The sequence below is a fragment of the Drosophila grimshawi genome, unplaced genomic scaffold (genome assembly GCF_018153295.1).
Source record: "Drosophila grimshawi isolate 15287-2541.00 unplaced genomic scaffold, ASM1815329v1 contig_311, whole genome shotgun sequence".
Lineage (NCBI taxonomy): Eukaryota > Metazoa > Arthropoda > Insecta > Diptera > Drosophilidae > Drosophila > Drosophila grimshawi.
Genome location: NW_025063098.1, coordinates 13,881,948 through 13,905,393, shown reverse-complemented (window position 1 = coordinate 13,905,393; position 23,446 = coordinate 13,881,948). Strand labels below are relative to the sequence as shown.

At 40.6% G+C, this 23,446-nt stretch overlaps 1 protein-coding gene across 1 annotated transcript in view; it reads left to right on the top strand.

Moving 5' to 3' along the window:
* The window catches only part of LOC6567222 (dynein beta chain, ciliary), a 33,229-nt gene that overhangs the window by 3,542 nt on the left and 6,241 nt on the right, over positions 1–23,446 (top strand). Inside the window, 20 exon segments of the mRNA XM_043215128.1 lie at positions 14–492; positions 822–1,321; positions 1,674–1,987; positions 2,079–2,182; positions 2,812–3,329; positions 3,428–3,657; positions 5,573–5,749; positions 6,001–6,375; positions 6,445–6,618; positions 7,367–7,639; positions 8,845–10,317; positions 12,615–12,881; positions 13,104–14,149; positions 14,775–15,315; positions 15,419–15,951; positions 16,295–17,047; positions 17,413–18,001; positions 18,135–18,383; positions 19,448–19,924; positions 20,259–20,623. Of these exon segments, the coding sequence (XP_043071063.1) occupies positions 14–492; positions 822–1,321; positions 1,674–1,987; positions 2,079–2,182; positions 2,812–3,329; positions 3,428–3,657; positions 5,573–5,749; positions 6,001–6,375; positions 6,445–6,618; positions 7,367–7,639; positions 8,845–10,317; positions 12,615–12,881; positions 13,104–14,149; positions 14,775–15,315; positions 15,419–15,951; positions 16,295–17,047; positions 17,413–18,001; positions 18,135–18,383; positions 19,448–19,924; positions 20,259–20,623 (9,437 nt within the window).

Below are 23,446 nucleotides of genomic sequence, written 5' to 3'. Positions count from 1 at the left end.
ATGCCTTACGCAGATTTTTAACGAATTCAAACGGCTCTTCGAGCAATGGACGAATGTGGACATAGATCTCGCCGCACCGGTGGCCCACAAATGGAAGAGTTTCAAGCGAGAACAATGCATTTTCTTTGGCCGCATGCAATTGTTGGAGCAGAAGCTTGCCACAGTGTTAGTGCAAGCTTTTGAGCAGTGTCACAGTTGGAGGAATCTACTTAAGCTAACGCTAATGTTTGGCTGCCTGCTACAGCGTAGCGAGGTGCAAGCGGAACTGGTGCGTCTGCTGCCTCACATGCTCAACATGTACAATGCGGAGCTGCAGCAACTGGAACAGAGTGTGGCAGACGTGCTGCTGCTCTACCAGTGCCACGGTCTCGAGGCGATGCCACTTGCTGACAACTTTCCCCCCATTGCAGGGGCTATCATGTGGTTGGAGCAGCATCTTCATCGCTGCGATGATCTCGGCGCAAAGGATCTCACAGACCTCATCCAAACATTGTAAGTTAAGAAAGCAATATGCTTTATCAAAAGCTACATCCAATCAATTAGTTAGTGTAAAAATTGATGAAAATAATTAATTTAACATTTAATACTTATTTTATTAAAATATTAAAAGAAAAAGTAAAACATAAATAAAACATTTTAGTTTCTACCTTTTAAGAAAAGTAATAATATTTGAGGAAAACATTTTTTTTTTTAATTTACAGCTTAAAATCGAAGCTGATGACAAAAAAAGTTTTATTTTCTTTAGCAATATAAGATAAAGTAGATTTATTAATACTTTTTATCTTAAATTGATATTTTAATTCGTATCTTGTGCTCAATAGGCTAACACTAAAATCACAGTTTGTAACGCTGCCCTTTGATTGGGATGCTTTGGTGTCACGTCGCAATATTCTCACCACTAAGATGTGCAGTCTACAGCTTAAGATCTGGCAATGCTGGCTGCAGGATATAGACAGGATGATAGCAGAGGGTCTGACCGAGCCAGTGCTGATTCAATTAACAGCTGGTCAACAACTACAACCAAATTTCGCCAAGGCGCTATTCACCCTGCTCAAGGAAACCAAATATTTGCTCGCATTGCAGGCGTCCGGCAGTTTTTCATCTAAGCTCTTCCCAATGCCCGAGGCGCTGCTCGCACTCTATGAGGAGAGGGATGCCTACTGGCAACGTCGCATTCGACTCATTAAAATTGACGAGTACTACAACGGCATTCGAGCCGGGCAGTGTGCCGAGGCTGAGCTCCAGTTAATTGAAGCAGAACTGGCCACTATCGATGGCCAAGTTGGCATTGCATGTGAGCAGTTGAGCTGGCGCAATTACGGTAAGTAAAGCAAACAAACAGACGGACTAGTCGAGTAGGCTCGACTTGCAGTTACTCTCAATTGTTAAATACATGGAGGACTTGCTGATAGTAGTTTGTTCAATTTGAAAATGTGTTTTGGATAACAATATTTCTTATGCGTTCTTAATGAGGATTTTACAGTTGATCCATAAAACGTGGCTAAATCGATTTTGACTAAGAATAAGTATAGGTTATAGGATCGAAAATACCTAATTCTGTCTGTTGCATATTTTTGCACAACTTCATTAGACCCATTTTCCGATTCCAAATGAGTTCGGTGTAGAATTGTAGTACACTCTGCAAGGCTAAATAAAAGCATTCACCCAAACAGATGAGCCACTGATTGAGAGCATATTTGAGAAGTCACGCGATCTGTTTGCACGTCTGCAGCAATCGCATGGCAATCTGGATGCCATAATGGCTAGCATGCGCCGCTGGAGTCGGGAGCCACTGCATCAGCGCAGTTTGTATGGTCGTAATTTGTTGGATCTGAGGCATCAGCAGGAGCGGGTGCGTCTGCGTCTCCTGCAATGCGATGAAACGAAAATGCTGCTAAATCGGTTACTAATAGCCAACTTTTGTTTGCTATTCAACTACGAGTCGCAACAGTTTCAATTGTATTCGCGTGATCTCAACGTGCAGGAGGTGAGTGAGTTGAGCGACCTCGTTGACCCAATATTTGTTGTTATTTGTTGTGCGGCCCAATTGGCCCAATTGTTTATTATGTGCTTGACAGTTTGTGCGCGAATTTCCGGATGAGCAGCGACGACAGTTTAACAAATATTTGGCCAATGTCGATGAGTTAATTTGTAGCGAAGTGCGCCAGGCGGCAAGGATCAGGTTTGAAACATTTCGCAGCCCAGCTCAGCACTCAATCTTATGCTCATTCCCATAATGCTCATCGTGCTTTCAACTCATCTTCAACATAAACTTCATAAATATTGTTTTCATTTGACTTTCAGGTAGCACCTCTTTCTTGATTGCACAGCAATAAAAATGACTCACTCAGCCATGCCACACCCCATATACAATATAATACCTCTCATACATATACATATATAAACCATCACATCGAACGTGCAACAAATAAATTCATTACACTTTGGCATGCTGCCAGCGCCTTTCATGTTTCATCAAAACTAATCAAGTAAATGAACACGAATTTATAACTCACCCGCTATACGCGCACAGTAACCGCAAGACAGGCAGGTACGACACACAAACAGACAGACAGACAGACAGAGAGACAGACAGACATACGCTTGCAACAGCAGCAGCAACCGCAAGAAAAATACAACCAACAACAACATGTTGCTGCTGGCAGTGCATTCATGCGTCAATTGCATGTTTCACTTAACGGCATTTCATGATTGCATGCAGAGACTTCGGCAGCAACAGCAGCGTATAAGCACAAAACAAGCCGAGAACTAAATTTAATTTTCGCATTACTCATATGCCGTGTAATTCAGTTTAGAGTATTTGCACAAGGAAATGACAGCAACAGCAACAGCAACAACTCTAGCAACACCAACAACAACAGGAACAACTCTAGATATGGCAACTTCAACAACGCCCTCAACTCCAAGTACGGTCTTGCCAAGCGTGGCTAGGTTAGTGCAGCAGCAAATCACAACAATGCCAGAGGCTACAGCGACAATAATACCAACACCAACAACAACAGCAACTTCAGGAACAGCAACAACAACAACAAACGATGCACCGCTATTCGAAGTGAAATTGGAGCTGACGGAAACGGAAATACGTTTTTCGCCTGCCTTCGATGTAAGTGCGGAAAATAATTTTCAACAAATTGTCGAGCAGCTGTTGCTGGATATAAAACAGACATGCGACTGCATGCCAAGAATTGTGTCTGATAAAGCGCTGTCTGACGAGGAGGTGGATGGCGACGACGACGATGACGCCAACAATGTTGGGAATGAGAATGAGTTCAAGAACGGCATGGAACCAGCCAGGCGCATTGTAAAAGGTACTCATCCCCTTAGTTGAAGTCGTGTCGCATTCTTTGAATTTGCTTATGCCACCAACACGACAATACGACTACTCCTACTAATACATCATTCGCAGCCATTGCAGCAGTTGCTGATGACGTGGAAATGCTGTGTAGCAGCATACGCGACGCCTTGACACAGACCGTGCAGGCGGCGTTGAATTATGCTGCCAAATTCCACGCCTATGCGTTCCTTTGGACACAGTTGAGTGACGCCGTCTTCGCCTCCTGCATGCAGATGGCTGGCGAACAGACGACCCACATCAGCGGCAGTGGCTATGCCATCATGGAAACTTTTAAAAAGGAGGTGAGACAACACTGAATGAATAAAAGAACACAAAAGATTGAGTAAGAATTACCTTGTGCGGACTAGCTCAACTAAGGAAATACTCTGTAGTTTGAATTATATAATCGAGAAATCTCGACCTCGAACGGAACTGTTAAAAACATAGTTGACTTGCTGATAGTAACTTGTTCAACGAAATCTTCACGATCTTAACGAAACTTAATTAATTTAATGAAAATTAAAGTTGATCAATAATGCCTCTGAGCTATATCGGATTTATATCTGTGAAAGTTATCGATAAAATGAAATAAACTTGATCTGGTATACAATAACTTATATTCCAAATTTGCGATATCTAGTTCTTATAGGTTCTGCGATCGGCTTATTAAAACAGACAATCAGACGAACATTGCTAAACATTGACTCGGCTACTGATGTTGATCAGAAAAATATTTAGTTTATAAAATCGTTGATGCCTTCTTCGGCATGTTGAAAACATGTGCACAACTGCAGGATACTCTTTTTACACATTTTTAATGGCGAACGAATTTGACAGAATAAAACGAAATAAAAAACATTTTGCGCAACCGAGCAGCAGCCCGCCAAACTCCCACGCACACAGACGGGCAGACTAGGAGAGGGACAGACAGATGAGGCAGAGGCTCAAGTGACCGAGTGGCTCGTTGGGTCACTCAATTGGCAACCACACAATTTACGTTGTGTAACCCCTGAGACCAATAACGCTTGATAAATGTCGACCATTTAGGGTCAAATGTGTGTGGCGTTGCGACCATTGAGCCATCTTCGCTGTCTTTGCCAAACCCCCCTCCCCTACAAATCTGGATTGGAGCCACAAGCTGCTTAGCCACATGGCGCCGCTGACTTATGCTTACCCACAAGTCGGCAAGTCCAAGTCAAATTCTGTGCGAGCAAATCGCTTGCGTATGCGTAATATTTTCTTTAAACAATTATCAAACGCCCCGAAAAGTATGCCATAAATAACATAAGGAAGCCACACACGCACACACACAATGAATTGAAATGCAGAGCAGATAAACAAGCAACAACAAATCATGGTCCAAAATGCATGAACATTCAGCGTGAGCCTGTGAATTGAGTGCCACAATGAAATGAGAGAAACTAACTATGAATTTATTTTCCCACAACGAATCTTGAATGCTCTTGTCCGCTGAGCGATTTGCTCTGAAATGCAGAAATAATAGACACAAAAAAAATGTATTCTTTCTTGTTCTTAGACATAATAGAAGTAAGTAAACGCAGAGTTATTAGTGATTCTGTAGCTCGGACAGCTCAAGCCTCTTATAATCCTAAAATTAATATTTGTTGTAAAATAAGTAGCCATTTATCTTATTGTAATGGCAAAACGTATCTTGAATGAGCATGTGTAAAGATATCTTGTAAAATAGAAAAACTATTGAAAACAATTACCCGATATCTGAGGGTATGTACCAAATAGTTAAGAGTAGTACAAGAACTAGCAAAAATTTCGAATCTAAGCAACCTCATTCGATAATTTAAAAGCTTATCAAATTTATTAAGGATGTGTTTGCTTCCGCCAAAATCTGTTTGTGCTAACAATCATAAAACTATCGTTAGTTCGGCAACTGTACTCAAAACAGATAGCAACCCGACCGCATAAAGTTTAGGATAGATGTATAATACCCTTTCGTGCATGGGGAAAATAAAATCACTGACCGGCATTTTATTTATGAGCGGCCATTGAGAGTCGCCTCTGGCACAGCTGGTGCGCTTAATAAACGCTCCGCCTGGACTAACGTTTAAATATACGAGTAAATGGCACACACACACATATGAACATATGCGCTAAATTAGCTTGAAGAAATTTGCTTTAACCCAGGCAAATGAAGTTGTCAACGCCCCAAGCATCTTAACCATATATGCCACCCATCCACAGATCGAGCGCTACAACGAGTTGCACGATGAAATCGACCTGTACGAGAATCGACACTGCATCAATGGCTGGTTGGACCTCGATGTGAAGCCACTAAAACACGGCCTGCTCAATCTGGCCTGCAAGTGGTCGCATCTCTACAAGCAGTGGCTGCTTCGCTATGTGCAGCAAACGCTTCAGGTAAGTGCCACACCTCTAGCTACACCTAAACTTATTGTTAATCAAGAAAATCTTTCACTTTCTGAATTTTTGACTTTTTTTTTATTTTTTTTCCTCCAAAATTATACTTTTACTTAGTTTGTGTCTTTTATGGTCAAACTTTTTTAGTTGAACACAAAAATCAACATTATTAATGTTAGTAAAATTTTATAAATCATCAAATTTATAAGTAGCATGTGCGATATGAAAAAAAGTTATGATACATTTTGCAGGAGCTAAACGCTTTCATCGCGCGCAGCCACGAGACGTTGCAGTTGCACATTGCACGCCAGGACTTTAGGGCACTGTTGCGTGTACTGTCTGTCATGGCGGAGATTCGGCAACGTGAGCCATATGCGGACAATGTATTTAAGCCGCTGAAGGACATCGTGGCACTGTTAAGGACCTACAACGTGGAATTCGAGGCACAGCTGATGCGCAACATTGAACAGCTGCCAGTGCTGTGGAAGCAACTGAAGCAGCAGGCACTGGCCAAACAGGAGGCACTCCACGATACACGCTACTATCAACAGCAGCGCGTAACGGCACTCATTGGCCTGCATACGTGCCACGTGCAACATTATGCGAAACAGTTCCAACGCATGCCGGTAAGTGCCAGCCAGTTCGTTCCCTCAAGCTTTAGCTTCCCCCAACTCAATCCTCACCACCTCCTGCAGTTCTTTCACGTGTCCTGTCCGCAAATTTATGATGCCTGCGACCAGGTCTACGTGCATCTCCATCACTTCGACAGCCAACAGCGACGGTATGCGTCCTGGGCGCGACTTTTAGATATTGACGAACCCGACACGACCACTCTGCAGCACTGTCGGACAGAGCTCAGACGTGTAAAGGTGAGCACATTGTCGTTTACCACTTTCGAGTCTTGTCCCTTAGTTTCTACACACTAACAAAATAATCGCCCTGAAATGTATCGACATAAAATGGAAATCACCGTGTAATCGAACAAGTTTAATCTATAAAAAAAAAGTTCGAATTCTGTAGACGAAAGAGCTCAACAAGGGGACACTCTGAGCCAAGCCCTCAAATACATGGAATGTTGACAAAATCAGTGATCCTAATTTGATCTTAATTACATTCTAGCAGTTAGTCAGTAATATGTCAGTTAAAGTATTAAATTTGAATTACAATTAGTATATTTTCTTACTATCAGAAATCGATTTATATCGATATTTGTGAAATATTAAGACAATATCGCTAAATTTAAATGAACTGGAGTATGGTATACGAAAGCTTTTATAGTCTCTGAGATCGGCTTCTTCATTCAGAGATACATTTTTAGATCGACTCGGCTGTTGACGCTGATAAATAATAAATATATATAAATAATAAATATATATATATATATATATATATATATATATATATATACTTTATGTAGTTGTAGATGCCTCCTTTTGCCTGTTATACCCTTTCACATTTATAATGGCTTCAGGGTACAAGACCTTACCGTTCTGGAAATTGAATTTAAAATTATGAAATTAAAAAGTATGTCCATATACTAAATATCAGGGGGATTATTTTATTATTTATTACTTTTTTTGTTGAGTGTATGTATGAGAGCTTTTGTCCTGCCTGCAGCAATTGTGGGACTTTGTGCGTGTCATCGAATCCTGCATTGTCGACTGGCATGCGACACCTTGGCTTCGCATCGATACAGACGACATGGAGCACGAATGCAAGAAGTTCACGCGTGATTTGCGCACACTTGATAAGTGCATCAGAGAGTGGGCGCCCTACGTGTACATAGTGGGCGTATTGCGTGACCTGGTTGCCTCCCTGCGCGCGGTTACCGAACTCCAAAATCCAGCAATTACCGAACGCCATTGGCTCGAGCTCATGCAGTTGTCAAAGGTAAGCAGCTCGTGGAAATTACAGCAATTGAATGTTTGCAATCAATAACGGTAATACACGCACCCTTATCCTCTTACTGTACCCATCCACAACCATATCATCATCGTGGTTCATCGATGCAATCACAACTGATTGATCAACATACCTCCAATTTGCACTGTGCTTCCGCATTGTGCTCGGATTCTATGCCTGTGTGTGTGTATGTGTGTGTCTGTGTGTGCGTGTGTGTGTGTATGTGTGTGTCTGTGTGTGCGTGTGTGTGTGTATGTGTGTGGTTTACTGTGTGGATAATTATCAGGAACACGACAATAAGGTGTCAGAATCTATTTGAGAAAGTTTATCTGTTGTCGCTTACATGTTTTTAATACAGCGACTACCTTTGATAGGTACTAGAAGATAAGACCGAGTTTTTAAATATGCTGACTAAATATATAAGCAATTTTCTCATCTTTTTTTATTTTTGCTTTGAGCTGCGTTGCTATTATTTGGCTGCTGGCGCATGAAAAACAGTTTCCACTTAGTTTTCTATGCAAAGATTTATGCATGAGGCAACAAAGATAAATCCAAATACCGAAAATAATTGCCAAACATGTCATAATTTATTAAACTATTAATACCCATGTTTACACAATTTATTATTATTAATTTAATTATCAAATAACTCCTTGTCTATTCGCAGCTTATTGGACGATATAAAATGGAAGAATTAGTAAGTGAAAATCAATTCCATAATATGCAAGTTGTGTTAGTCGCTTTGGGGCAAGCATGTGATTTTCATAATTAATATTTCGATAGGCTGTGGCAACATGTTACAATTCCTGACTAATATGTGCTTATTAACTACAGATGAGCAACTGTCTATGGGTGTGCCGGTGTGTGTGGGTAGATTGATATCATTGTCATGGATGCAGCTGCTTACTGTCTTCATTGTTAAAGGTTGGGAGAGCCGCAAGGCAAGGCGAATGCATTAATTTGATAACGTGAAGAAGGCAACCCACAAGTCCGACTGGCAGCCTTCACCCGTACGTTATAATTACCAGAGACAGATATACACACATACGCTGTTAGTTAACTGAAATTAGATATTTGCCAAATAGTTGGCGAGCTACTGAGATTCAGTAATTAATTCGACAACAATTGCCAACAAAACAACTGATTGGTTTCTTTGAAATTATCCATATCGCAATTATTGCACATTTTCCCAGCTTTCGTACAAATGCAACACATCAACAACTTTGGAGCAGCTGCTTAGCCTGCAACTGCAGCAGCACGAGGAGGATATTAAGAACACTGTGGATCGCGCTATCAAAGAGATGACAGTTACCAAAGTCCTGGATGACATAAAGGCCACTTGGGCGCATTTGGAATTCGAATTGGAACCGCACCAAACACGGCCCACAGTGCGGCTGCTGAAAGTCTCCGAGGAGTTGATTGAAACGTTGGACGATAATCAGATGCAACTGCAGAATATATCAACGTCGAAGCACATTGAATATCTGCTGGACAAGCTGGGGCACTGGCAGCGTGTCCTCAGCGGCATTGATACTCTAATTGTCAATTGGTTTGAGGTGCAACGCAAATGGATCTATCTGGAGTGCATTTTCATTGGATCCGAGGACATACGCTCCCAGCTGCCACAAGATGCGGCCAATTTCGAGCGCATCGACGAGGATTTCACTAATCTCCTTGCCAGAGTCAATCACGTTCGCGTCGTCATGCAAGTGGTGCTGCAGCATAAGGATGTGCTCCAGCAATTGCTGGAACTGCAGCAGCGTCTATCGATTTGTGAGAAGGCATTGAACGATTATCTGGAGACAAAGCGTTTGGTCTTTCCACGCTTCTATTTCATATCCGCTGCCGATCTATTGGACATACTATCCAATGGCAATAATCCTCAGGTCATTGATCGCCATCTTATCAAACTATTCGATTCCATATTGCGTTTGCAATATGAGACAAATACAACACACGCCCTGGGCATGCACTCCAAGGAGAACGATGAGTATGTGACCTTTGTGGGAAGCCAAGATCAAGATCAAGCAGCCTTCATCGACTGCTCGGGTCGCGTTGAGCTCTGGCTGCGCGGCGTCATCCAGCAGATGAGAAGCACACTTCATGAGCTCTTCCGGCGTGCTCTGGTCGCGTTTGGTGAGAAGTCGCGGGATATATGGCTCTATGATTGGCCAGCACAGGTGGCACTCTGTTGCAGTCAAATCCACTGGACGGTGGATGTGAATCGCTCGTTTGCCTCCATGGAGGAGGGCTACGAGGGGGCCATGAAGGAGCTGCACAAGCGACAGATAGCACAACTGAATGCCTTAATCAATCTGCTGCTGGGCGAACTCTCGCCAGGCGATCGACAAAAGATCATGACCATCTGCACCATTGATGTTCATTCGCGGGACGTCATTGGCAAAATCATAGCCACCAAGGTGGACAACTCTCTCGCATTTCAGTGGCAGAGCCAGCTGCGTCATCGCTGGGATGACGATCAGTCGGGCAGCTCCAGTGGTGGCGCCACAGCAACAACAATTAGCAACGGCGGGGCAGGCGGCGAGGAGGATTGCTTTGCCAACATCTGTGATGCGGAGTTCCGTTATGCCTACGAGTACCTGGGCAATACTTCGAGGCTGGTCATCACACCTTTAACGGATCGTTGCTACATCACTTTGACTCAGGTGAGAGAAGACATTAAACAGCTTTGAAAATTAATTTCAAGTCAATCGAGAAAATATTGACATTTTCTCAACCGCCGAACTTTGACGTTTTCATTTCGCTCTTTTGTCTTTTTTTCACCACAAAGTAAACTGCATTAAACTTGATTACTTTATGATTGTTTTATTAGAAATTTAATTAAAAACAGTTTTTTTCGTAATACTCCAAAGAGACCAACAATAAAGTAAATTACACAAACTCCACCCCTAATTTTGAGACTTCATGAATTTATGCGCTTAGAAGCGGATATCACTCTATATATGAGGGAGTGGCATTTTAATAAATAAAACTTGCTGTTTACACAATTTTAATCATATTACAATTATATGAAATTGCCATTCAGGAAATTCAAACACTAGATAACAAATACGATTACATGTAAATGTATATGAATTGCTTTCGGAACAGGAAATTCCAAACATTTTTACACAAGAATATACTCGTAACTTTTTGCATATAGAAAAATCTATATGTCTATCTGTTTATGTTGTGAGAAAATCATTATTAAATAAATATAGCATTAGAGATTGCCGAACACGTATTACCCTTTACATGACAGCTTTTTATATTAATAATTATGCTATATTCAAGAATGTATTGCTTTTTAGCAACTTTCGCAAGCGAGCAGACAACTCAGCAGTATTTTTAATCTTTGCCACTTAATATTAAAACTTTACACTTTAAAATCTTATAATTGGATATCGTACACATTCATTTAAAAATAAAACTTACTTTAACTTGTTATTTTTGACAGAACGACTTTGACAGTTTTAGGCTAAGCGCAAGGGAAAACATTATTGAATAAATACATGAATAAAGTTGACTCTTTATTCTCGCAGAAGCTTTTAAGTAAATTAAACATAAAATACGTTTTCATTCACAAGCTTTGATTCCCAAGAGAAATTATAGAATACTTTAATACCTAAAAGGAGAAGAAAGATACTGGGATCAGGAACAAAAAAGGCAATTATCATAAGTGCTTATCAATATCAAGTAACTTTTATATATTACCTTATTTCAATAAAATTAAGTTTATTGTTGATTTAAATTCAACCTCCGATTCGTTTGATATTTCCTCCAAACACCATACAAATAAATGTGGAAAATATTTTATTTGAAATTTTATATATTTAAAATTTATTTATTTTATATAATTTGGAGTTAAAAGTGTTTGATTTTTGTTAACGAATTAAGTTTCAACTCCCTTGTTAAATGAGTGTAGATTGCTTTATAAAGACGTTCCGTTGCTCAAGCTGTTTGTAGTGTAACCAAATAAAATGTGAGTTTGTTTAAAAATAGGTCAGTCAAAAATACTTTGAGAATAAGTCCGGGCAATAAAAGGGCTGGCGGCGTATCAAGTGAATGACTTCAGTTTGTTTTGATAAACATCTAACAATATGACCCTAATGTAGGCAGCCTTAATTAATTATTGTGTAAGAAGTTTAAAGAATAATTAAATTGAATCAATTTTATAAGATAAGAGCTTAGTCTCAACTGCAGGCAAATTATTTAAACCTGCATAATTACCGATGATATGAGCGATGCGACTGCGATTGTCAACATCATTAAAGTTCTTAGATACACCCGAAAATTATTAAAATAAAGAGTTATTGAAAATAACTCACTTATTACTGATTTAAATTAAGAAATAAATATTAGTGCTTATCCAAAGATAATTACATAGTCATTTATTGACAGTGCTTGTCCATAACAAAGACATTTATATTTTTGTTGAGTTTTAAAGAATTAAGTATATTACTTCAAATAAGTAATTTGGAATTTTATATGAGCATATACAAACTTAATTTGTATTAAAAATTGTTTTGCACCCACAAAATATAAACACACTGCCACTAATAAATCCTTGATTATTTTTTAATTTAATCTATGTACTTAGTCCGATAAAATTTTGCTGAATGAATAATAAACACACAAGTTATTTAGGAAACATTTCATGCCTATTTACAATTAACTTTTCATACAGACTCGTACGTATACGAAGTATATATATTGAATACTATAGATAAATGATGTTAACTGAATGGAAGTATGCACCAATTAGAGCATGTCTCTTGACGAGAGGTCGTTGACTTAATTCGTTGCCTTTTCATGTTGATTTTATGCCAATTTCGCTTGTATTTAAATTAAACAACTCGTTAGTGGAAAATAAATGCCGTTTACAAACTGCATACCTCTGCATACACCCGTCTCCATACATATTTATATATATATATATACATTCATGAAACCCCCGCGTCAGTCACTGCATCTGGTGATGGGTGGCGCACCTGCTGGACCAGCTGGCACAGGGAAAACGGAAACGACGAAGGATCTGGGGCGTGCACTGGGCGTAATGGTTTATGTCTTCAACTGTTCGGAGCAAATGGACTACAAATCTTGCGGCAACATTTACAAAGGGCTGGCCCAGACTGGTGCATGGGGCTGCTTTGACGAGTTCAATCGTATCTGTGTGGAGGTGCTCTCCGTGGTCGCCGTCCAGGTGAAGACCATACAGGAGGCGATAAAGGTGCGACCACAAATGTCGGCGACGTTGTGAAGCGTTCACAAATTGATTTTACCTTTCCCATTCACTTTCACATCCACTTCTTTGCAATGCTGCACATTGATTACATTTCTGCCACCACGACAACGTTCGTTGGTTGCATGTATCTGCCCATGGACCAAACTTGCTGCTGCTGCTGCTTCTGCTGTTGTTTTTTTTTTCTCCTGCTACGGCTACTGTTTACAGATGCATAAAACCCAATTTATCTTTATGGGCGAGCGCATCTCGCTGGAGCCGGCGGTTGGCATTTTTATCACCATGAATCCGGGCTACGCTGGCCGCACCGAGCTGCCGGAAAACCTGAAAACATTGTTTCGCCCATGCGCCATGATTGTGCCGGACTTTGCTTTGATTTGTGAGATTATGTTAATGGCCGAGGGCTTCCAGGATGCACGTCTGCTGGCACGCAAATTTATCACACTCTATACGCTGTGCAAGGAGCTGTTGTCCAAACAGGATCACTACGACTGGGGCCTGCGCGCCATCAAATCCGTCCTGGTCGTTGCTGGCACATTAAAACGCGATGACCACAGCCGTCCAGAGGATCAGGTGTTAATGCGTGCGTTGCGTGATTTCAACATACCCAAGATTGTTACAGAGGATGTGCCCATATTTATGGGCCTGATTGGTGACCTCTTCCCCGCACTCGATGTCCCCCGAAAGCGCGTCTTTGAGTTTGAGAAGACCATCCGGCGTGCTGTCAACGAAATCAAACTGCAGCCCGAAGAGGGTTTCCTCATGAAGGTGGTGCAGCTGCAGGAACTACTCGATGTTCGTCACTCCGTATTCATTGTGGGCGATGCCGGCACGGGCAAAACAAAGATTTGGCAAACACTACGTGAAACCTATCGCATACAGAAAATGAAGCCAGTCTGTCACGTACTCAATCCCAAGGCACTGTCCAATGATGAGCTCTTTGGCATTGTAAATCCTACGACGCGTGAGTGGAAGGATGGACTCTTCTCATCCATAATGCGAGAGCAGGCCAACATGCCGCCGGGCAATCCCAAGTGGATTGTGCTCGATGGCGACATTGATCCCATGTGGATTGAGAGTCTCAACACCCTGATGGACGACAACAAGATCCTGACGCTGGCCAGCAATGAGCGCATTTCATTAAAGCGTGAGATGCGCCTCCTCTTCGAGGTGGGTCATCTCAAGGCGGCTACACCAGCAACAGTCTCCCGAGCTGGCATTCTGTACATCAATCCACAGGATCTTGGCTGGTCGCCGTAAGCATTAAACTAACATAAATTATTTGCTTTTATGAGATAGAGTAGTCGGTCAGTTAAAACTTTAGCTATTGGCAATTTTATGGCGCATCAACCAGTCCAAAATCTCACCTCGAAACGTTTTTTTAAGTAAAAATATTAAACTGGTGGCTTAAAATACTATAAATGTTATATTTTCATAGGCAAGTCGGAGGATGAATAACTTCAAATGACGATTTTTAAGCCTTCCTGTAGCCAAAACTCTGTCAAAACTTAACCGACTTTCAAAAGCAGCATATTTGTAGACATGGTTGCCCATCAATATTAATACTGCATTTAAATTTTGAAACCTGATGTTTACTCAAATATTATCGAATTTTAGTTATCACTTTGTCGAAACTGAACCGGTTTCTGTGAGGAATGCCTTAGTTTGGATTTAGATAAATACTGTATTTAAATTTGAAAATAGAAAACACTTTAAATGCGATATGGATAAAATGGGATCTCTTAGATTAGCTTCCATAGAAAAATTACACATTATTTTTACTCTACTGATATTTGTACAGGTATCTCTTAGTCAGACACAAATTCGACTAGGTTACCTTATAATTTTTTCTCTCTCTTTCACCCTTTCGCCCTATCCTAGCTTTGTTTCCTCTTGGCTGGAGACACGCGTTAATATGATCGAACGTGGCATATTGACCACACTGTTTGAGAAGTACTTCCCTAGTCTGATGCAAAAACAGCATGATTTCCGTCGTATTACGCCCATCACAGATATGGCCATGATACAAATGACGTGTCACCTGCTCGAGTGCCTGCTGGACAGTGACCAGGCCGATGATGACACTGGCCGCGGGGGCGGAAAACATCTGGGTATCAATTCGCACACCCTGCATCATGGCGAACTCTCACATGAGTCCGCCGAGCTGGCTCTGGAGACGATCTTTGTGTATGTGACAATGTGGAGCTTTGGTTCGGCACTGCATCAGGACACGATTATTGACTGGCATCGCGAGTTCCACAAGTGGTGGACGGGCGAGTACAAGGACGTCAAGTTGCCCAGTCAAGGCAATCTATTTGACTATCAGCTTAATGTACAAACACTGAAGTTCCAACGCTGGTCCGAGCTGGCCGCCCAAGAGCAGCAGCAGGACTATCAAATCGAAGTGGAGCAACCGTTGCAGGTGCGTGCTTGACCTAGTTGAAAAATGGTTGAACTAATCATGCAAGCAAAGCCTTTGGTTATACACACCACACACACACACACACACACACTTATACACACAGAACGTGCTCATTTCAACAGCAGAAACCACACGTCTGGGTTACTTCCTCAAGCTGCTTATAGACCGCAATCTCGCCTGCATGCTGGTGGGCACCTCTGGCTGTGGCAAGGGTGCCATCTTCCGTGAGCTCTTCAGCAAATATGCGAGTGCACAGGAGCTGCTTGAAATTGCAGTGACAGCTGTCAGCGGCAGTCAGCAGCAGACAGCGCCTGTTGGCAACATTACAGCGGGTGTTGAAGCTGCTGCTGGTGGTGTCTACGGTGGCAATGGCAGCGTGCGTCGGAAAACATCATCCACAACACCATTGCTGACCACGGTGCAGGCAACGCACTTTAATTTCTATACCACATCAGAGATATTCCAAAAGATGCTGGATCGACCGCTGGAAAAAAAGTCTGGTCGCTGTTATGCACCAAGCGGACCCAAGCGACGCCTCATCTACTTTGTGAATGATCTCAACATGCCCGAGGTGGATGCCTATGGCACTGTGCAACCGCACACAATCATGCGGCAGTTCATGGACTATCGGCAGTGGTGAGTCTGTAATTAGCAACGAGCATAACTAAAACTAACATGATGTTTAGAAAATTCAAATCAATTACTACTCATCTTTTCAAAGTAAATTTGTCTCAATGAAAGCCAATTGTTTGCAGAAAACACAATTTTATAATTTATAATATTTATGATTATAATTATTGATTGTTTTTATTTAAGACCAATTTGATCTAGTATTTAATATTTATCGTAATGAATGTTTTCGAAGCAGTCGATTTAAAATCGTTTAAAATTTAGAAAAATCTTTTGAAATCCTTTTAAATTTTGTAGGCCTATTTGATGTTGATTTCGATGTTGTCGTTCGTTTGCTATTCACATTTAGGTATGATCGTCAAAGACTTCAACTGAAGGATATTCGTCACTGCCAGTTTGCGGCCTGCATGAATCCCACTGCTGGCTCCTTCACCATTGATCCACGCCTGCAGCGGCACTTTTGTGTGTTCTCCGTGGCGCCACCTGGCGAGGAGACGCTGCATTACATATACAGCAGCATATTGAACAATCACCTGGAGCAGCCATTACAGGGATTTAGCAAAGAAATTCGCTCCATTGGCAATCTGCTGGTTAAGGTGGGCATCGCCTTGCATCGTCGCGTTGAATACGCTTTTCTACCCACGGCCATTAAGTTTCACTACATCTTCAACCTGCGCGACCTGACCAACATCTACCAGGGCGTAGTGAATTGCGTGGGTGCTCCGGTCTCGGCGGGTGGCGCTGACAGCAGCTACAGCGGCACCATGTGCAGTAAGCCCGCAGAGTTGATGAGGCTCTATGTGCACGAGGCTTATCGGGTGTATCATGATCGTCTCGTGGATCAATATGATATAAAATCATTCAAGTCCTCCATACGGGATATTTTCAAAAAGGATTTCGAAGACTTTGATGAGGATTTTGTGTTTGCCGAGCCTTTGGTTTACTGCCATTTCGCACAATCGCTGGTGGATCAAAAGTATATGCCGGTCAAGAGTTGGGATTCGCTGTACCAGCTGCTGCTGGAAGCGCAGGGAAGCTATAATGACATCGTTGGATATATGAATCTGGTGTTATTCGAAGACGCCATGATACATGTATGTCGGTAAGTTGACCTAAGTGGATTTGTATAATCTAATTAAGGGATATGTAAAGCATTCGGAGAGACATATATAATATTTACAAACAATATGAGTTGATGAATCCCATATTCGATTGTCCGCTTGCTTGAAAAAAAAAAAACAGAATTGTTAGATTTTTGAACAATTTGTCGTAATTTTATGCCTCTTTCAAACTAAACTAATCCCAAACCAAGTTGTGCTTCTAGCATATTGAAAACATATAATTTGATTTCATTGCATGCCCATTATTTTACTTATAGAATATTGATTTTTTTATGAGAACTCTGAGAGATGAAGAATATGATCTTAGTTTAATTCTCTTACCATTTTATCTATATCCAAATTCCAGCATTAATCGCATTCTGGAGAGTCCTCGTGGCAATGCTCTGCTCATTGGCGTCGGCGGCTCTGGGAAACAAACTCTGGCACGCTTGGCCGCATTCATCTCCTCGCTGAGTGTATCGCAGATTCAAATCAAACGAGGATTTGGTCTGCTCGACATGAGGGATGAGATTGCGAGTCTCTATATGAAGGTGGGACTTAAGAATGTGTCATCTGTTTTTCTTATATCCGATGCGCAGCTGCCTGATGAGTCCATACTAATGCTGATCAATGATTTGCTCGCCTCTGGTGAGATACCGGAGCTCTTCAATGACGATCAACTGGATACGATCATCAATGGCATACGCAATGAGGTGAAGCAGAGCGGTGCACTCGATACCAAGGAGAACTGCTGGCGGTATTTTGTTGAGAAGGTACGACGTCTACTCAAAGTGGTGCTTTGCCTCTCACCAGTTGGGCAAACACTGCGTGTACGGGCCCGCAAATTTCCGGCAATTTTCAGTCGCACAGCCATTAATTGGTTCCACGAGTGGCCACGAAGTGCACTGGAGTCTGTATCTCAAAAATTTCTCACCGAAATCAGCGACATATTGGAGGTGACTTTATTTACACAACTGTTCTGCAACATTTTCAATTTGCAACTTTAAAGTGTCGCAATGGTCACTATAAATACCACACACAGCACAGGTGACAGAAAAAGCAACAAAACTGAATCGCATTTATTTACAGGCCGAACTCATACCGCCCATCGGTTGCTTTATGGCCTACGTCCATGGTACAGTGAATCAGATATCGAAAATTTATCTACAGAATGAAAAACGCTACAACTACACGACACCAAAAACATTTCTCGAATACATTTTCCTCTACCGCAAACTGTTGGTTGACAAAAATGGCGAATTCGCTGAGCGAATCGCTCGCCTGCAGAGCGGAATGGCCAAGTTGGCTGAATGCGCCCGACAGGTGGACACCCTAAAGGTGAGTAAATGACGTAAATAAATATTACATTCCAGGGAAAAAAATGCTTTAAAATTAAGCGAAAAAAATGGCATACCCTTCGGCTTAAATGTTGTACAAGTTTGCTTAGTTTTCCAATAATTTTATTGTCGAATACAATTGCAAAAATGCAAATGTAATAAAACATTAATAATTCTTGCAAGTAACTGCTTTCAAATCCATTTAAAAATGAATTTCATTTGGACCCAGAACTTTTAGAATTGGTTCCCAATGTGTTGTCCCAAAGTGTTATACATTTATATTTATTCCCTATGTATTTTTTTTATTCATTTTATTCAATTCAATTTTTGTATAAAGTCTTTGCATCCTACATATCTATATATATATATATTTGTATATGTTTGAGTACAGACGTGCATAGGGCGAGTGGTCAGTTTTTTGTTTTTGTTGTCGTCGTTTGCCGATATTCGAAGCGTCCCGACGCGCGTAGCATTCAATTAGTGGGCTTAATTGAATTGTTGTTACAGCAAATCTGCCGCCCATTATCTGCGACAACAGGAACGCACTGACGCTGGTGGTGTAGCTGGTGGCTAGGTAAAGTACCTCTCAGTTGGATGACAGCCGAGCGAGAATGAATACACACTTTGAATTGAACGCGTCGTTTCCGGTTACGTAGCGTATACGCAATGCCAATGGCAATGACAATGCCGGCTGGTCTGGGAGCATTTCCATTTATTTTGTAGCCTACTTTTGTGCGCTAAACAAAAAGTTTACAGACACACACAGTGAGACCAAAAACGAATGTGTAATGTTATTTAAACTAATTGAATTTAACGAAATTCATTCAGATGTCAGTTTCAGTTTTCATCACATAGAATGGAGTGTAGATAGGACCTGTTTTGAGTCTAAGTGTGAGTGTGTGTGCACATGTGTTTTAATTTGTGCGATAAAGTTGCAACGTGTCAATATTGGTCTAGCGAGTCAGAGGTTTAATTAATTTCGTTGGCCAGCAAAGTTTCTTAAAACTTCACCACCTTTCAGTTTGAGTTAGAATTAACTTTGCTCTTTATCTATGCGGCACACAGCATCAACTGGCCATACAGGAAGTCCAATTGGCTGCCAAAAATGCGGCCGCTGACAAGCTGATCGGCATTGTGAGCGCCGAGAGCGAGAAGGTTAAGCGGGAGCGTTTCACAGCCTCCGAGGAGGAGAAACGAGTGCGCATCATCGAAGAGGACGTTTCGATCAAGACTAAACTGTGCGAGCAGGATTTGCGACAGGCCGAACCAGCTCTGGTCGCTGCCCAGGCAGCGCTCAACACTCTAAACAAAAACAATCTCACCGAACTAAAGTCCTTTGGATCACCGCCCAAGGCAGTGATTAATGTCTGCGCTGCTGTAATGGTTCTATTAGCCACTAACGGTAAGATACCACGCGATCGCAGCTGGAAGACAGCCAAACTGATGATGGTACGTGTGGATCAATTTCTCAACGATTTACTCAACTATAATAAGGATAACATACATCCGAATATTATTGAGACGCTACAGGAATATCTTAAGGTGGGTGCAGAGTATGTCCTTTTATAGGGCACATTTTGAATATTTCGTTTTTATCTAGGCATATTTTTATTAATATAACGATATAAAGCAGGGATACTTAATAGCAGAGATATTTTTCTTTAGTAAAGATTTTGCCCCAATACCAAACAAATTTTATTTTTGAAAACGAAGAAGAAGGCCACTGGCCTCCCATCTTCTAGGAGTTCATGTTAAGATTCTCTCCCATCAAATCCACATAGAACGGTTCCAAATTTTCTACTGGTGGTCTCACAAGTCAAACCACTCTGGAAAAATCAATGATTGAAAGCAAATTTAAGACATACATTTAATTTAGGATCCGGAATTCAATCCGGACAAAGTCGTGCAAAAGTCCGTTGCCGCAGCTGGCCTCTGCGCCTGGGTCATCAATCTGCATCGCTATCATCAGGTCTTCCTGATAGTCGGTCCCAAGCAGCAGGCCGTGCAGGATGCACAGCAGGAGCTGTTCGAGGCACGCGAACGCCTGCAGTATCTCAAGTCGAAGATAAACAATTTGGAGGACAAGCTGGCCGATATTCAGGCCGAGTTCGAGCACGCCGTGGCCGAGAAGCAAAAGTGTCAGAAAGAGGCAGACAAAACGTCCTTTACCATCGATCTGGCACATCGGCTGGTCAATGGACTGGCCAACGAGAATATTCGCTGGCGAGAGTCGGTTCAAAGGTGAGTAAGTGGACAGCAACCGTCGCATTTATGCGCCATCAATTATTAAATTTAATTTACATTTTTTGTGTGTGTTCGCAATCGCTTTAATTGCTTTCCCAACCCTATATTTCCCTCCCACTAGGGTGGTGAGGGTAGGTGTGTGATTTTCTCAGTTGAACGAACTGTGTCGGAATTTCGCACACTTGCGGCACACCGCAGCAACAACAGGCCGTAAATTTTATTTACTTGCGCTCATTTGAGCAACGGCCAGCCAAGCTGCTGAACCATACTCCCCACCCACAGGCAACCGCCCATTACCCACTTTTGACTGCAACCAATTGTACAAATTGCCCACTGTCGCAGCCAATGAACTGCCCGTTTATTCTGCCAACAGTAAATAAGCTGATTCAGAGGCAACTCTAGTGAGCTTTGCACTCTCAACACTTGCTCTCTGGTAATGAGATACACCCCAAAAATGCACTTAAAGCACACTGCATATATAAGATAGTAGACCACAACTCATTGTGCTATAAACATTACTGCTGTGACTGAGTTATGCACATAAAAACTGACTTTATTTCCATTTACTTACTACTAATATACTTACTAAGATGTCAAAAATTGATCAGTTTTAACAACTCAAATGACCTGATTTCATTTGAATCTGTCAAAAATATAGAATGTGATGAGTTTGGTCAAGTAATTAAGTCAAAGTTTATTAGTTGGCCAATGCGAACATCTTTAGCTGTGTATATTTTTTAACTCATAGGAAGAAAAGCAAAAATACTCGATCAAAGCAAGATTTTACTTGAGTATCTTAACTGCATTTAGGTAGAAATTAATAATATTCTATTACTCACAGTAAGAATTTGATTGAAAAATGTATCATTAAAGCAACATTCCACTTAAGAATCTTAACTGCAATTAGAAAAAAATAAATCAACTTAATTTGTGAATAATTTATTACTTCAATTGCAAAATATTCACCGTTGAATTAAAGTTCCACTTAAATATGTTTTACTATTGTCAATCATTAATCGATTAATTATACATAGTACAAATTGAGTTTCTATTTTAAATTATGGTCTTAGTAAAATAGCAAACAAAACTTTTTAGTGGAACAACAATTTTTAATTACTTTTAAATATATTTATTATTTAAGAATAATTAATATTTGTGCTCATATAAAATCAGTTGTTGCTGCAAGTGAAATTCTGTACAACAATAACTTCTAAATATTAAGCATGCTTGTAAGCTCTTTGCTGTTATATAAATTCATATTTCGATCCGATTATGCAAGTTAATAAAATTCATATAAAGGTCAAAAGCAATATAAGTCGTCAAATGCACAAAGTGCGCACTCAACACCTTTGGGCAATGACTTTTTGCACCTGTTCCAGATTTGCAATGAAATTCAATTGAGTGCACGTGCAAGCCAAAAGAATATCCACAAAGGCTAAGCAGGTATCCATAGGAGTGAGATTGTGTGTGAAAGTGTGAAATTTTTGTATTTTTGTATTTTTGCATCTAAATGCACACAGACATATACCATATATACATATATTTCTGCTCATTGAATCGGTCGCACAATTCGACAGCGTCAGCTCCTGGAATCGCCAGAGGTTAAAACATCAAGAATATGTATACACATATATATATATATATATATATATATATATATATATATATATATATATATATATATTGCACAAGGACGTGCACAGTGGTGGCAACTCAACTTCAATGGACACAAAGTGACTTAGATTAAAATCAGGCTTTAGATGTTTTTATTTTTCGATAAATATCCCAGTATATAATAAATAATAAATTAAAATTATAAGAAAAACTTATCCGCTTAAAATATTTCAATAATAAAAAAAGTCGACAAAATAATAAACAATTCCAATTTGTAAGAAAATTATAATTCGTCCCTTCGCACTCCTTTAGACAAATCGACCCGCCTTCTCCAAAAGCTGAGTACGTCTTTGCCCATGTCCAAATGCATTTTTGGAAACGAACTGAATTATGAAGAATGTTGAAATGTTTGCTCTGCTCGCAAACTAACAGACAGGCAATGTTTGCTGCATATGAGTTGGTACATAAATATATATATATATATATATATATATATGTGTGTGTGGTACTGTCTGTGTATGTGTACAACGCACTGGCAAAGGAGCAAGAGACTCAGACAAATACTGACGCAGGATTATATGCACGAATGTTAAAATTGAAAAGCATGCTCCTCGGAGCATTTTGAAATATTTATGAAAATCTAATTTGCACTCGACAACAACAACAACAAAAATAACAGAAAAGCAACAACAACAAGGACAGCAGCCGCAATAAAAACTACACAATGCTGTGCGGTTGCAGTTTGCCTGTGTGTGTGTGTGTGTGTGTGTGGATCGTTATGACTTGCATATAAATTTCTGTTTGACTGTGACATAAAATATTCTCCATTGTAAATACACACACACACACACATATATATGTTCATATATATATATATATTTACGCAAAAAATGTAAGCCTGCATTGTTGTTAGTTGTTGTTGGCATTGTGAAGCTGCTTTTGAAATATATTTTCTGTTTTTGAATGAGAATGCTCTTATGCCACTTGACAGGTATTTTATCAAATTTGTGCAAAATAATTCTTTAAAAAAACGATTATTTCAATTTCATAATTTGCATGCACAAGCAAGTCAAAATGCAGACAGACACTCTTACGCATGTACATTTGTACATATGTCCCTATATTTATTTATTTCATGTAGTCATGTTAGACATTTATGGCATGCAAATACATAGTTTTGTGTTATTCAATTACCAAGGACCATTA